This window comes from Pinus tabuliformis, chromosome 4_1, assembly GCF_031772625.1.
Source record: "Pinus tabuliformis cultivar Carrire ecotype Pingquan chromosome 4_1, CPIR1, whole genome shotgun sequence".
NCBI classification, from domain to species: domain Eukaryota; kingdom Viridiplantae; phylum Streptophyta; class Pinopsida; order Pinales; family Pinaceae; genus Pinus; species Pinus tabuliformis.
The window spans coordinates 458,422,194-458,438,062 of NC_142303.1; the positions used below are offsets into that span (position 1 = coordinate 458,422,194).

Sequence of the window (15,869 nt, forward strand, 5' to 3'; positions counted from 1 at the left end):
TTCATGTTTTAAGAGTCGAGAAAAGGACGAAAAGGTGACTCTAGTCGCCTTCGAATGTTTAGTGAGCCCGAAGTGACAAATGCTCAGGTGAGCCTTTTCTTTTAGGGAGTCCGAAAAGGATCGAAAGTGACTACTCTGGAGAAACTAGGCAAAGGGTTTACCAAACAAATCCGTAAAACTGCATATACACCTTGGCAATCATATGAAAACCAAGGACTTTCTGTACGGCAATCAATCTTCCCGAATGCTATGTTCAGTGCGTTACGGCTTGTAAGGCGGCAGACACGGCTTCCTGTGGATAAAGGATGATAACCTAGTAGGGTCTCCCCATATACTCGACGGTACGTGGGAGCACAAATCCGTGTTAGAACACTATTGAGTCACAAAAGGAGGAATCACCCAACCTTAATGTGAAACAACAGTGACTAGGTTTAACGACGTCGGAACACGTCTGTAGCCTAGACCTCTAGATGTATGCGTTAAGTTCCAATGCGTTTTTAGATTCATTCAGTTCATTTTACGGTTGATCTTTGATTAGGTTTTAGTTTCCAGGTCCTACCGTATGTAATCTCTCACAATTTCTTAAATGCAAGCTATATGCCAAAATATATCATTTCATTCGATGAACGCTAGCTACGAGAGAGTTGAGATCTTTCAATCAAACAAAATGATCATAAAACAATCAACAATGACTCTAATGCAGCTAATGGCAATAAACAAAACTTTTCTTTAAAGTCACTAATCACTAATAACAATGAAAAGCTCTAATTTCCATTAACTACTGCAACGCAAAAGAGATTGTTTGTTTTCTTTTTGATGGCAAAATGCACTAAACAAATTTTGAGAGATAATAACAAAGAGTAAAAGAAACAAATTTCACTCAATGAAAACACAATCAAGTCCCTGAAAGACCAAGACAATCTTTCAAACCAAGAAAAATCACAAAGACCTCAATGAGCTATGTAATCTAAGCCCAAATGAAGCGAAGCGGAAATCCAAACGCAAAAGAGGTAAATTGCTCGAAGAACACAATAAAAAGTTTTGACAACCACTAGACAAGTGCAAAAAGTAGCCAAGAAGTCGACTGGACAATCAAAGAACCAAAAACTACCACGGAAGGCTTGATGCACAAAGCCACTAGATGCCCTAGGGCTGGAATGTGAAATCGATGGAAAGAGGCAAACACCCGAAGGATGAAGGTCAAAACCAGTCAAACAAAGCTCTGACACACTCCAGTAGTTGAAAAAGATGTGACAAGACAGAAATCCAAGCTCAGAAGGCTTCCAAACAAGCAAACTGGAAAAGTTCACAGGCCTGGCGCGACTGTCAGGCTGTAACTCACACTTTTAAGGGATTGGCGCGAGTTGTTTTTGTGCAACATGCGCCCACTGGCGCGACTGTCAGGCAAAAAATCGTGCTAATCAAGTTTGATAGCTTAAAAATAAAAATAAGCAGTCCAAGGCTTGATCAACAGTATCCAGACATACTAGGCAGCAAGAGACAACTAAAAATTCAACCCAGAAAGCTTATCTAAGCAAGCAAAACAAGAGAAAACCAAAGGGCAAGACAAACTCCAAGTTGTTTGGTTCGTAAACCAAACCGGAGATTGACTGAAGTGGCGTTGATCTACTTCGCTAATGCAGAGCAATAGCGTTTCGAAGGCTATCTGGCCGTACTTCAGGCTCCGTCCAAAGTTTACAAATCAAACAACAAATAGTATCCCCAGTGGAGTCGCCAAATTGTTGGCGAGGTAAATCCCCTCTGCGGACAGAGGCGATCCCCACTAGCCCAGAATGGGTCTAGCAACAATCGAACAATGCTAACACGTAGGTTCCTAATTACAAATTAAAGGTAAATGATGAGAGCCTACTTGGATTCCAACGCTAGTGTTGTAGAAGAGTCAACACTCCCGTTCGTTTGCTCCGACCGGTCACGATCCTCACGATCTCCGTGAATGGACACCTGCACATGCAAAGAACGACACAAATACAAGCATAAAATCCAATAGATGCAATTATATATCGGTCAGAAAAGATATAACTCAAACATCATTACAATGAACAACAAGAGTGGAACCATAATGATAGTCATCTATTATTGATAAACAACAAAGAAGAATACAACCATAGTTCTGACGTCAAATCCTCCTTTGGCTGGGTGATCAGCTACATATGCCTTGCAAAGCTTGTCGGGATTGGGAACAAGCCTCTCTCTCTTTGATTATGAATGCAAAGAAGACTCTTACAGCAATCTCTTAGACTTCTGAAAGTATAATTCTCCCTATGCTCGAACTAGCTTGTCAAAGGCAACGGAACAAGCTTTTATAGATGGAGGAGGAGATAAGATCAATCACACCATCTATGGGATTGGGTTTATCCTCAAAAAGCTATTATGGATAGAGGAAAGGGAGATAAGATTAATCACGACATCCATGGGATTGGCATTATCCTTAAAAAGCTTCATGAGTCGAAAGGAAAGAACCTTCGCGCGTGCGTTCGTTAAAAAGCTTTCCCAAACTCGGTTGGCGCGAGTATATCTCTGAGAAAGAGCGCCAACTGGCGTGTCCTCTTTGGAGGATTTCCCCTATTGGCACGAGTAGTGCACTATGGATCCACGCTAATGGAAAAAGGTAACTTTTTAAGGATATTTTGCAGGAGATGTCTTCAGGGCATATGAAGTCCATACTTAGAGGAATATAATGCAAGTGTTTTCAAGTTATGTCACTTTTCACAGGTCCCGAAATGAGTCCTCCAAAGTGCGGGAGAGGGGTGACAGGGACGGTGACAAATGGTGACAAATTATTGTGTAATAGACATGTAGGAAGAAGGGATGAAGGCATTCTTCTATCCCAAGGACCTCAAGGCAGTCTTTGGAGAACAAGAGGTTTGTTGCAAAAGGTTGCTGAATAAGCTCTTTGTTTATCTTGTTGAAGTTCTTTTTTCTGTTCATTGGCATAATGGCAACTTCTACAAGTGGGTCCTCAAATTCTGCCTTCTTCACAAGATTCTTTGATGAGGACATGAGGCAAGAATTGTCCACCATGATGGATATGGTGAGAGAAATGTATGAGGATGGAAGGAAGAGCAACAGACTTATAGAGCAGTTGAATTCCATGAAGGAAGAGAAGCAGTTGCTTTCTGGAAAATTGCAGGAAATGGAGAGGCAACTTCATATTGCAAATATGAACCTGAAAAGGATGCATGAATTGGAGACACAGCTCTTTGTTGCCCAAGAAGCCTTAGTCAAGTATTAGCTTGAAGAAGAGGTAAACCATTCTAGTTTGTCTTCAAATTCCTCTAAGGATGCTTATATTGGTTCTTTTGAAAAACATACTAGAGGCATAGGGTCCAAGCTAATGTCCAAGATGGGCTATGAAGGAAAAGGCTTGGGCAGACATGCACAAGGTATTGTTGAGCCAATAATGATTGAGGAAAGGCCTAAGTATTTGGGTCTTGGATATGGACAAGTTTATGGAGAAAGTTCCAAAGCTGTCATGAAGGCCATTGAAACAGCTCCAAGGAGTTGCATTACAGAGTGTGAAGATTATATTCAGGAGGAATGCAATAGCTTGAAACATCATTTGCAGGATGTAGGTGTTCAGAAGCACACACTTGAACTAGAGAGTTGGGGAGACTCCAACAGCCTTGAAGAGATTGATGGTGTTTCAAAGGGAGCCACTTCTTCATTTGCTTCACCTCTTCATGAAGGCGATAAAGGTGAAAGAGAAAGGTATAAATCTGGTTCTAAACATTTTCTTTTTTATTGTGCAAAGCATGATAAATTTCCACATATGTATGGAAAAAAAATTGCATGTTCCTTTTGTGGTTTGGATAACCATAATGTTTCTAGATGTTGGAAGAGAATGGCCATGTACAAGAAACTTTTGAAGGAAAAGAAGCAAGAAGCCAAAGGTCCATTGGACAAGGCAAATCACGCTGTCAAGAGGATGCACATGCAGTGCACTTACTGCCATAAGCAAGGACATCTTGTTGCAAAATGTTGGACTCTGAATCTAGCAATGCTTCTACAAAAGCTGAAGAAAGTGGAAAGGGAAGATGGCAGAAATGGAAGTGAAGATTCCATGAATGATGTGTCTCAGAATGATTCACATGATGATGCTGATATCCAGACAAAGGTAGTACCTTTGAAAGGGATTGGTAAGGAACGGTTAGAGTTCTTATTCGATTAAGATTGCATTTCTATTGATGCATCTACATTATATTTTATTTCAGCTTCGAAAGTACAGTGTGCTTAAGTGAAAGTTGAAGGATGAAATGCATGCATGAGCATGAGATGCATGAACATAGAGATGTTGAGGATTTCCTTGTTTTTGAACATGTATGTGTAATTAACTTGCAAGGTTGATTGCTTTGACATGCATGTGATGCCATGTTGACTTGGGAGAAGTTAACTTGGGCTCCAAATGGAGATAATGATGAAGTGTTTCATCTTTTGAAAAAGAGTCCCAATGGTCTTTTTCTACATGCTTGACTTGAATGGTTATTTGTTTAAAGGCATGTTTTGTGGGCTTGTTATCTAGTCTATCATTTGTATGCAGATGTAAGACATGGTGGTGTTCACAAGATGTGAAATCTGTTCCTTTGTTGGAGCAGGAGTTTAGGCCATTCAATTGTTGTTGTCCGTATTTCTGTTGTTGTTAACAGCTTGTCAAACAGGTACAAATGAAAGTTTTGTGGAGCAGATGTACTTCACATTTGTTTGAGCCACCTTGGATCAATGATCAAGGCAGAGAGTTCAAACTACCTTCTATAACCATTTCAGTAGGAGTTCTGCAGGAGGCAAGGAGGAAGATAGTTCTTCTCGGGAAGACCAGCCCATCCAAGGAGGGAAGTGGTTAGAAACTTTGGTTCAGAGGCACTATGCAAAGGCAAGTGTAGGGAGGCTGAAAGAAGAGGGTGAGTTACTCTCCTTTACTGTTCAGATCAGTATATCAGTCTTTTGGAGACAAAAAGTTCTTTTAGTGGGAAGGCGTGATCCAAAAATGGATCCTGGATAAACCTCCAATTTTAAAAGACTTCATATAAGAGGTAAAAGGTGCCAAATGGCACAAATCCTTTGTAAATCAGAGGAAAATGAAAATCGGAGGTTGCTCTCAGAAATAGTCTCATTGCAAAGATCTCCTCATTCTGAATCCAACGCAACTTGAATGGGCTAAAACGGACTTCAGATGAAGAAGTTATCATAAAAAGAAGTTCCCCTTTGATCTTTGAGAAAGAGGCAAAAACATGAAGAAACCAGTAAAAATGGGCTTATTGGTGGTCAACAGAGCAATGAAGAAGAGCTGTTGGATCTAGCTGATCAACGGTCCAGATCCGATCGACAAATCGCAATCGGCGGGTATCGGAACAGGTTATATGATTAGTGTGATTGCGATATCACAATTGGCGGTTACAGTGGAACGCACATTAAACGGCCGGGGTATGTGCGATATGCGATTGCGACAAGTTATATATATATATATATATGCGATGCGATAGCCGGACCCAACGGGGCTATAAGCGGTAATTGATATATTTTAAAATCTGCCCAAAGGCATTTTCTATGTAATTTCGCATATTTCGTTTAATAAACGAAAAGCGAAGGAATGCGTCGATGCGATGAATCTGGACCCGAAGGGGTTCCTAAATACAAATGTATATTATCTCAAGTCCGCATAAAGCCATTTTTGCAATATTTTCAATGTTTTTAACGTATTAAAAAAATACAAAGGGAAGCCACGGGATGGGCATTGCGACTTGCGATAAGCGATTTCAGGCGGACCCGATAGGGATATAGTGCACATTTATGAAGATTTGAAGTCCGGTGAACAGTGTTCTCTGCGGATTTTTCCCGTGTTAGTGTATTTTCCTGTGTAAGTCGAGAATGCCAAAATTTGGGGATTTCAAAGGCTCGATGGCCCCTTCCGTTACAGAATAGGTGGCCACCATCCCTGAGGGCGTTTAGCAATGATTGCTAACGCTCAGAGAAGGGATTTGAGCGGACAAAGGCTGGAAGACAGGGAGCCCGAAAGGGAAAATGAACAGACAACGCCGATTTGGCTTAAAAGCCACAGAACGACAGAGACAGAGGGAGTTGGTTGCTGAGGTTGTTGTTGGGGTTTTGTTGCTGAAAGTGAAGCCAAAGCAGGAAGCTAAGGCAAAGAGGCAGCGCAGAAGCAAAAAGAGCAGCCAAAGGAGTCACTTGGAAGCAAAGTGAAAAGCCAAGAGAGCTGTAAACTGATAGAGGGCAGAAAGAAGCCAGAGCCAGAGCCAGAGCCGAAAACCCAGAGTCAGAGCCAAGAGCTAGAACCAAGAGCCAAGAGCCAAAGCTTCAAGAGCTAGGGAATAACATGGTGTCTGAACCCACTATTTCTGTGTAAAACAGTAGTTGAGCTAAGAGCTTGTAAAAAGGATTTATACCATAATCCTAGAGAGCCTATTTGAGTTGCCTAGAGCTCACGGAGACATAGCCTAAGAGTTGTGGGTGAACTCCTAATAAATTGTTGTTTCTGTGTGATTATTTATTGCTGCACTGTTTATTGTTATATGCATTTATATATCAGTTTAAGCACATCAACTTACAACACAAACAATAGATTTTAAAGCATATAATCAGTTAAAAATAAATATAAGCGTACACCTATATTTTCAAGCATTTCTTAATTCCGCATTGGTTAATCAATAAGACTTGGGAATATTTAAAGCTTTGGAAGTGGGAGAGGTTCTTGTAAGTTAGACAAAAAGCCTAAGTGCCCCATTTTCAGATCACACAAAGGGGAATGTCAAAGGTCACCCCACCCTTTGTTATAAATAGAACCTCATAACTGATAGAAGGGGCTTTTGGGAGCCAAGCTTCTGGCTAGGCTTAGGCTTAGAGAAGGCTTGGGAGTATTGTGAAGTGCCTTGGTTTCTCCATTGTGTAGAGCGAGTATACTTCTTTAGACGAGCAGGTGTTCTTGACTGTAATGTTCCGCTATTGGGGCTAGTGGTCGTCAATGGTGTATGTATGGATGGAACTTTCACTTATAATAATAATATTAGAGCCAACACGCTTTCATGCATATGTTGTTAATGTAGTAGGACTATTATGGTTGCATTGGCAATGTATGTTTTTTAACTTCCGTATATGCTTATGAACTACTTTGTATGCATTTATACAAATCTTGTTGAATGTGTGTTGTTGGATTAACTCATTACTTTAACTTGTGGACTATTCTGCATTTTAGCTTATGATGTCATTCCGCTTGCGTGTTCCTTTCAAACTCCGTACTATTATTGGCTTCTAAGGGGCGCACTTCATTTTCTCGTCAGTCTGTTAGAACCTTCATGCATCACACTTTACTCTCTGCAGGGTCACACACTCGCTTTCACCCAAAGTTATCATACTTTCGTCTGTGTGCTACTGCGGTCAAGGCATTACACTACCACCCATTGCTGGGACTACTACTCCAAACAATGTGAGGTCTAGTTGGGACTTCATATCAGGGAGATCCCCTCAATGTTGGCAGGTCCAACACAGTGAAAATTTTTGGCGCTAGAAGGAGGGCCAGATGACAAGCTGAGCCCTTGAAGTCTGTTTTGAATTTATGCACGTCTTTCATGACTTCTTTCCAAATGAAAACCTCGACGTGTTTTTCCAACTCTGCACATTTTTAAGTGCCTACGAGCATTTTAGATGACTTGTCTAGATATAAGTTTAATGGTGAGGGTGGAACAACCTTTGTTCAGTGACACAGTTGCTTTCGCTGGTTTTTGTGACAAGTATGATGTCCCATCTAATGATATTTCCTGTGGGTTGTTCGCTTTCACGTTCGAAGGGCACGCAAAGCAATGGTGTCACACATTGCCCAACCTCTATATACTATTTTGATCAGTTTTTTATAGAATCATGTCGTGCTTATGACCGTAAAGCGCTTAATAGCAAAATATTAAGATTGCAAAAATCACTTGATGAATCCCTTCAAGATTTTCACGATTTTTTTCTTCACTACTGTTTTGAATTTCCCGGAAATGAAGTTGACAGGGAATTCTTGGATGAAAAATTTCAATATCTTGTTCATGTTTCTGAGAATCCACATGAGTTAGAATCTTTCGAACCTCTCCCAACATACCACAGTGTTAGAGCTTCTAAACCTGAGATAAACAAGGTTGTTGTACCAAGTGACCCTCCGTCCCCTTCCCATCAAACAACTCTAGCTCCGTAGGTTGAGGTGGGAGAAATTGACCATCCACTTGTTGATCTATCACCATCTCCTCCTACCCCACTTGCTCTAGATTTTTGCACAGATTTGGACTGTAACTCCAGTGGTTTTCATGTGGTGTTATCTCCTCATCCTCCGTCCTTCGGTCCCGTTGATCCTCCAGATTTTGGTGTGTTGTGTTCATCCGTCTCGGATCTCACTTGTGATGTTCATGAGGATCAATTTCTAGATGAAATTGGTGTTCAAAAGCCAACCTACAATATCATTTTTGATGAGTATGCGTGGGAGTATGAACAAGAATCTGCGATGAAGGATGACTTCCTTTTTTCTGCACCTCGTCCACTTTATCCTGACATCTTCTACGATTCTGCCAGTTCTATTCCATCTAATGAAAATTCATTTCCGGATGTTTCTATTTCCAATCATTCATAGAACACGTGGATTGCCAGTTTTTAGTTTTAGTGCGGAGAGGACAAATCTATCTTTCTGAATCCGCCCAATCTCTCATCTTACCTTTCTGGAAACATAGAGGGTAAAATTTCTCGTTTTTCATCATCACCTCTTTACGATTCGTCAGATCATGAGGATGTTGCTGTCCATCATCTTGAACTTTCTGATCGTGGTTGTCGTGATCTTTTCATTCATTCATCTGATCACGATGTTGATTTGTCTACTGTTGATCTTTCTAAGCCACCGGTCTTTGATGATCCATCTTCTGATGAATTGGAAACTCCTCAAGCTGTTGAGGCACTTCAGCCCGAGCTGATGGTTATGTCAAGTTCTCGTAGCCTCCACTTCGGATTAGAAATCTGTTGATCTTTCCAAGCTCCTCATCACTTCATTGTTCACATTGAAAATCAATCTATCTTATCGTTTTCGCATCCTCCACCGGAATCACCTGATCCTATTTCTCAAGCATTGGAGGAGTCGTACGTAGCAAGCACTATTGCTGGCTGGAAGAAAAGACCGAACAATCTAAATAGGGATGATGGCTGGAAGATTAGCAGTTGCTGGGTCCCAGCCTTGTCTTCCTAGCCTCCTCATTCCCCTTTTTGTTAGGTCTTGGGGTTTCTGTCTTCCCCCTCCCTTAATTAATTTTTCTTTTGGCAGGTTTGTCCTATTATTATGGAGTGTCTTTATTAGTTATGGATTAAATTTGGGCTAATTATTGTATTAACCTAAACCTGTTTATGATACTATTGTGCATATTATAATTAGATTTGATTTTTTCATAATTCATTTATAATTATTTCTTTAGATTTGAGTTTCCCTTTTCTCTTAAAAAACCCCTTTTTAAACCTTATAAATAATATTATATTTCCTAATGATATAGTTAACTTTAATATTTTTAGTGGAATAAATAAATATGAAATAATATTGATTATTAATAAATATAAATTATTTGGCCATTAGGTTTATAGAAATATTATGATTTACCAATAATATTAGTTACACTATTATTAATATACATATCAACCCTAAATTATGGTATTTACCTTATAAGTAATAATATATTTACCTATTGGCCTAGTTAACTTTAATATTTTTATTGGAATAAATAAATATTGAATTAATTTTGATTATTTGACCATTAGGTTTTAGTTATACTTTAACAACCCTAAATTATGGTATTTACCTAATGTAACTAAATTCTAGGAATAATAATGATTTAAAAATTTGTGTGGAATTATAAATTATTAGTAGATTTAGATTATTTAATAAACAGATATTATTTTATACAACTTATTATTTTAATTTCGTATGGACCATTATACTTAAATAAAAAAAAAAAAAAATGATCCATCTTACCAATGGACCATTAAATAATTATTACAAGATTACCTAATGTAACTATATTCTGAGATTAATAGAGAATTATTACCATTTAAACAATATTGGAATAATAAATATAGATCAATTTAATAAATATGAATGACCATTATTATTAAAATATTAGATATGGATATGAATTTTCGTAAATAATAATAATATATCTATTTATTTTTAAATTAACAAATGAATTCCTTTTTTACCTATTTCTAGGAATATTAATTAACTAATTTAGTGATTTGACCAAGATTATTAGGTCGAAATTAGCCGTTGGCATTATGGCCGTTGGAATCTCTGCACACTTTATTTAATCAGGCTAAGCCGGATTGGTCTTCAACTTGTCCTGACGATGAACCACACTGGTTGGTTCGAAACGCGTCGACACAAGATTGGTCATGTGATTTTGCCGAAGATTTTCTAAACAATGTTATGGATCACAAAAGTCTAAATTCCTTAATAAGTTTTTTTCTTTCTTTATGTTTGCTTGTTTTTCAAGTTCGAAAGTGTGTACATGCTTGTCTTCCACTTGTAATGTGCTAAGACACCATGGTACATTCGCAGAATGCCTTGCATGCATAGTTTTTAAAACCGGAACCGGTGACCGGACCGGTCCACCTAATGAACTGGTTTACCGACCGGAACCGGTCTAACCGGCACTGGTTTGGTCTAAACGAACCGGTTTTTAAAAAATACATTAAATAATTAATTTTTAATGAAACAAAACTATTTTTAAGATGTAAAACCATGATTCCAAGCCAATAGAGACAAATATGCAAAGTTTGCTCATTTATATACCATGCAAAGGTGAATATATCAAAATGGCACCGAGTGCAATAGATTCTACCTGCAGTGATATTGTTCCATTTGATGTCAGGGTCAATGATGAAATATTAATCCAGCACTACATGAAGACTAAACAAGTTCTACATTCAGTGACTAATACTTTGGCAATGAAAGATGAGATTATCAAAACAGTTTGAAAACAAGAGCATAATGATATACTCAATGCATGAACAATCAACCTGTTTTAAAATAGAGTAAAAGGAAATAAGTGGTTTTTTAAATACAAAATCCTTTTCTTCAATCGATACAAGGCGGGCACGATAGACAATGCAAATCTCAACCTTTTGCAGCATTTCCATCCTGCAGAGTAAACCCAACATTATAGCAATCCTTTTTCTCTACCATAATTCAGAACTGTAAATTGTGCTATGCTTGAAGATCATACTAAGAAAAATTGTAAATAAAAAAACCACTATTGATCTCTTCAAATTTAAAATACTTACCAATTATCAGTCTGAGCTTCATAGCTCTCAAGGCCGATTTTAAATGTACTGATAATCCTAAACTTGTGAGAACTAACTTGTACCACGCTTTCAGCACTGTCCAGATACACCCGTAGAAGAGGAAAGAAATGAATTGCTCCAGATGACTCGTAAAGAATGGTGATAACAAACATGTTTACTGTGACTTTCACTCGTGGCACAGAAGTAGTAATCAAAGTTTCCTCCTCCAAAGGATCCAATTTTAAAGACCCATCTCTGTCAGATACATTAGTTGGTAGAGTATCAAAGGGAAGGGTCTTTCTCAAAGTCGCAGGTGAAAAAATCTTTAACTTAAGCGGGTTCCCTGGTTTTTTGACCAACTGTAGGCGCACATTCACAAAAGCAAGACTGCTGCCACGAGTGAAATTCATTTGCAGGCTTGTCCTCGCTCCCACCAATGTGTTGTCCATAAACCGGCCGGTTTAGGACGGAACCGGCCGGTTTGATACAAACCGGCCGGTTCCGTCCTAAACCGGCCGGTTTTGACCGGTTAGGGCCAGATTTTGGGCACAGGAGGGAGCTGACCGGGTTTATTAGGCCGGTTCGGACCGGCCAGCTATCTAACCGGCCGGTTTGACCGGTAACCGGTTTTTGTGGCCGGTTTTTAAAACTATGCTTGCATGTGCTTTTTGTTTTTGCTGCAGATCGATTCAAACTTCGAATGTATTGGCTTGTATTGCTTCATCTTTCTTGTTGGTTAGTTTTCTTGTATATCTTTCTTGTCGACCATGCTCTCGCCTACATGGGCCAACCAATGCGCCGATGGCTGCATTGGAAGTATCACTTTACGTGAGTTGGCCTATGTTCTGCTTAGGTTAGGAGTAGGAGTAGTTTTTCTTTTCTTGTTTGTTTCTTGATTTGTTTACTTTGTCTTGCTTCTTTCCTTTGTTTGTTTGCTTTTTCACTTGTAGGTTAGTTTCTGCATGAAACCGTGTTTGGCTTCTTAGACAAGCAAGGTGAAATCCAAGAGGAACTTGTACAATTATCAACACTTGGTTATTTGTCTATTCCTTCTCTTTGTGTGAGTCTTGCGTTTCTTCTAGTCAATGATACCCTGATGGAAAATACGTTCCTTTTAGAGAGAGTCATGGTGAAATCATGATGCTTGCACTCTTAACTAGTACCGCCTACTCTAATTGATTTTCTATTTTTGGTTAACCCTTGTCAACTTCGTCAAGTAAAGTACAGAGAGGGGGGAAACCTCAACAACTATGTTAGAGGTATATATAAATATCCTTCTCTGAAGGGACAACGTCTTCTACTCTCAATAAGTCGGGATCCCTCTTCCGCCTCATGAAATAAATAAGTGCCTGTGCATAGTTCTTTAAAAAATAAAAAAAATAAAAATTAAAGGGAAAAAGAAGAGAAAGGCTTCCTGCACAGAGAGGTGAAGCAAGTAACTCCACCAAGGCACTGTCCAAGCTCGCTGGCAATGGAGCAATGCTTGTGTTCTTGAAGTGACTTTGTCGGGGTACTGTCCAGGCTTGCTAGCAGTGGAGCAACACCAAAGATTAAACTAAAACTCTGACAATCTATTTTACTTGTGCATCTATATACCCGTCATCCCCAATCGAGACAACTTTCTTTGACTTGGCTTGGTATGTGTGTTGCTGATAAAGAGAATGGTAGGGACTACATCTGTAATTCAAGCTAAGTGAAGAAGATATGATAATCGAAGAACTGAACAATACTTCCGGAAGAGCTAGACTCGCTTTGCATGAGACAAGGTCCATACAGAGCATTGGAGTTCTACCAGTGTGTCGCCAATGTTGTAGCGACTATAACCACCCTCCAAAATTTTGCCTATGCTTCGATTTTGGATCCTACCTTCTAAACCTTAGCATCTCATCCAGCACTGATCCAGGTACTTGTGCTTTGATTGAGATGTATCCTTGCAGTTTGGCTTATGTGTGCTCACTTGATTTTCTAACTCAGAGGTTGATCTCCTCACTTAGTCCCACAGTAGTTCTAGGCTTGTCCCCGGGAACTGCGCAATTCTTAAGAGCAACTAGCCTTGCTCTTAGGAATTGCGTAGTCTTGATTGACAGTGAGCCTTGAGCTCTAGAAATGCGTAGTAATGGACGGGAAGCCCAGCACTGAGCCCAGGAATTGTGTAGACGCCACTGTGCTTAGAAACTGCGTAGTGCATGAGTTAGAGAGTTTCCCAGCCCTTCCCAGTACTGCGCAATCTTTCTAGGTAATGCATGAAAGTTTTTCCTAAAAAGGAAAAAAGCAAAAAGCATCCCTAAAAATAGGGATCTAATTTTAGTAACCCGAAGGAGGCACTTGCGTTATTTTTAGAAATTGCTACCTAGTTTCACTTTTTCCTTTATTTTAGGCATGCGTGTCATAAACCCTAACTTGACCAAATCTATTTAATCGACGCTGCTAGAGATTATTTGCACACTCGATCTTTGAGCTCTAGCATTCTCGAGGAGATGAATGAGCCTTCGATGTGATCATCGTCGCTTTTCTGGGTGAGTTTTGCTTTTCTGGTCTTTTGTTGCTTTTTCTATCGCTTTTTGTTGTGTAGCTTGTGAGAGTGTTGTTTCACTTGTTTCTTTGCATGACTACTGGCGTTTTAACTGGTTTTAGCTTGTAGAAGTGTTGTTTCAAGTTTTAGATTGTCTTTCGCGAGTGTCACATTAGTTTTCCTGTTTTTATACCAACAGTCGTCGTTGCGGCGACTCTCCTCACATGCTTCATTTTCCCTTAGTTCAATCAACTGTTGCACTTGTTTCACATGCATGTATCAACAATTTGTCAAATTTGCACTCAACATCACACTCTCTTTCAGATCTTCTTGTTTTTTCACACTCCCCTTAGGCAGATTTGGGTCCCCTTGCCCGGATCTCACTGTGCACAGCTAGCTCTGTGCAAACTGGAGACTCAAGCCTCTGGCTTGGCTTTTGGAATTGCACAGAGCCTAGCCTGGGCTAGCTCCAACTGTGCAGTTCCAGGAGACAGTCTCCGAGCTTGGCCACTAAAATCTAAGACTGCGCAATGTGCAGTTTCTCCGAGGCCTTAGCCCAGACTGAACTGCGCATTGCGCAGTTCCAATCATCAAGCTCCCACACTGACTGCTGAGACTATGCAATGCGTAGTTCCCACAGTCATCCAGTCCCCTCTGTTAGCAAAAATTGCACAATCCTTCCCATCACGAGCCCGACTTGCTGCTTGATCTTATCTTGAAGTTGTTTTGCTTTTAGCTGACATTTGCTTGCCATGAGTGTCTTCTCTGTCCCACAAGTACAGTAGTTGTTCAACATAGTTAACATGACATCCAAGAGAGCTACATCAAAGGAAACCGTCGAGAGTAGTACTGGGGAAGCAGTTGAGCAGATATCAGTGGATTTACCAGTATATGCAGATACTCAATTGTTCATTGAGAAGGGAACAACACTGACATGGCAACAAATCAAAGACACTTTTGCAGAGGACTTCAAGGCAGACTTAGAGGACCGACAAGTTTATCTTAGCATCCAGCGGTCAGGGTTATACAAGGTTGCATGCAGGTACCCCACCTTCCCATGTGCAGACATCATCAGCTGGATTGTCTCACATACGGATGAGCAGACTATGACATTGAGTAGTGCCAGCGGGAGAGAGCTTTCCACCTTCAAGGAAGAGAACTTTCAGTAGATGTATCACTTACCCGAGCCGGTGAAGTGCATGGACTCACTCTTCTATGCCACCCATAGCTATGTGAACACGAGAGATATTGTCAAGCGCTGGGTGAAAGAGTCGTCAAAGTTTAGATAGACACCTACCCATGTTTACAAGACGAAGTCCCTCAGGAAGGCTTACCAATTCTTGATCATCTTTTCCTGCAAATATATGGTCAAGAGAAAATAGAAACCTTTCCTGAAGGGTGGGTGGTCTTACTGGACCAATTGGTGAATGATGGGAGGCCATTAAACTGGTCGGATCTTTTGGCTCATCAGTTGAAGTCCCATGTGGCTAAGTCTCAGAATCTGCCCAAGAATGAGAAAGCAAGGTTTTACATGTTCGCATACTTACTGGATGCAATCTGTGCCCAACAACAGTTCCCTGGCATGAGCTGGACATGGACACCAAAAGAGACTATCGTCAACATCTATTGCAAGTTGCTTTCCGACTGCAACTATCGAGGAGTGATGGCAAGGCTAACTGACCATTTTATCATCCCATTGTATAAGCTTATCTTTGAGTAGGATCCACCTTGCATGTCCCGAGAAGCAATGGAGGTGATAGTAAACATTGCAAATTGGTATGCCTCACCAGGTGGCACCTTCATCAGAGTGTTTGGCGAAGAGAAGCCTCTGCATGTTCTACCAAGGTATACCACTGAAAAACTGATCATGCAAGAAGTCTCATACCACCTCACTACAGGGTTTTTAGCAGGATTGCATAGGAAGAAGAAAGTGCCATGGCCTGCTCTTCCTCTGTGGATCAGATTATACGATATTAAGAGCTTGAAAGATGTAGATGGCGAAGCTAAGGACATAGTGAAATTCGAGTTCAGCACCAAATAC

The 15,869-nt window shown here is 40.1% G+C and overlaps 1 protein-coding gene across 1 annotated transcript; it reads right to left on the minus strand.

Moving 5' to 3' along the window:
• Positions 1-10,944: 10,944 nt before the first annotated feature.
• LOC149176392 (uncharacterized) lies at positions 10,945-11,765 on the minus strand. Its single transcript, XM_089421456.1, has 2 exons — positions 11,317-11,765; positions 10,945-11,173 (listed from the first exon to the last, which is right to left on the minus strand). The coding sequence occupies exons 1-2, from the start codon at positions 11,763-11,765 to the stop codon at positions 10,960-10,962; spliced, it is 663 nt and encodes a 220-aa protein (XP_089277582.1). The 3' UTR covers positions 10,945-10,959.
• Between the last annotated feature and the right edge of the window lie 4,104 nt (positions 11,766-15,869).

Excerpts from the sequence above, each read along its gene's own strand:
- LOC149176392 (XM_089421456.1), bottom strand. The coding sequence starts at position 11,765 with ATGGACAACACATTGGTGGGAGCGAGGACAAGCCTGCAAATGAATTTC. Across the intron at positions 11,174-11,316 it reads GAAGCTCAGACTGATAATTG|GATGGAAATGCTGCAAAAGG; the intron begins GTAAGTATTTTA and ends TTTACTCTGCAG.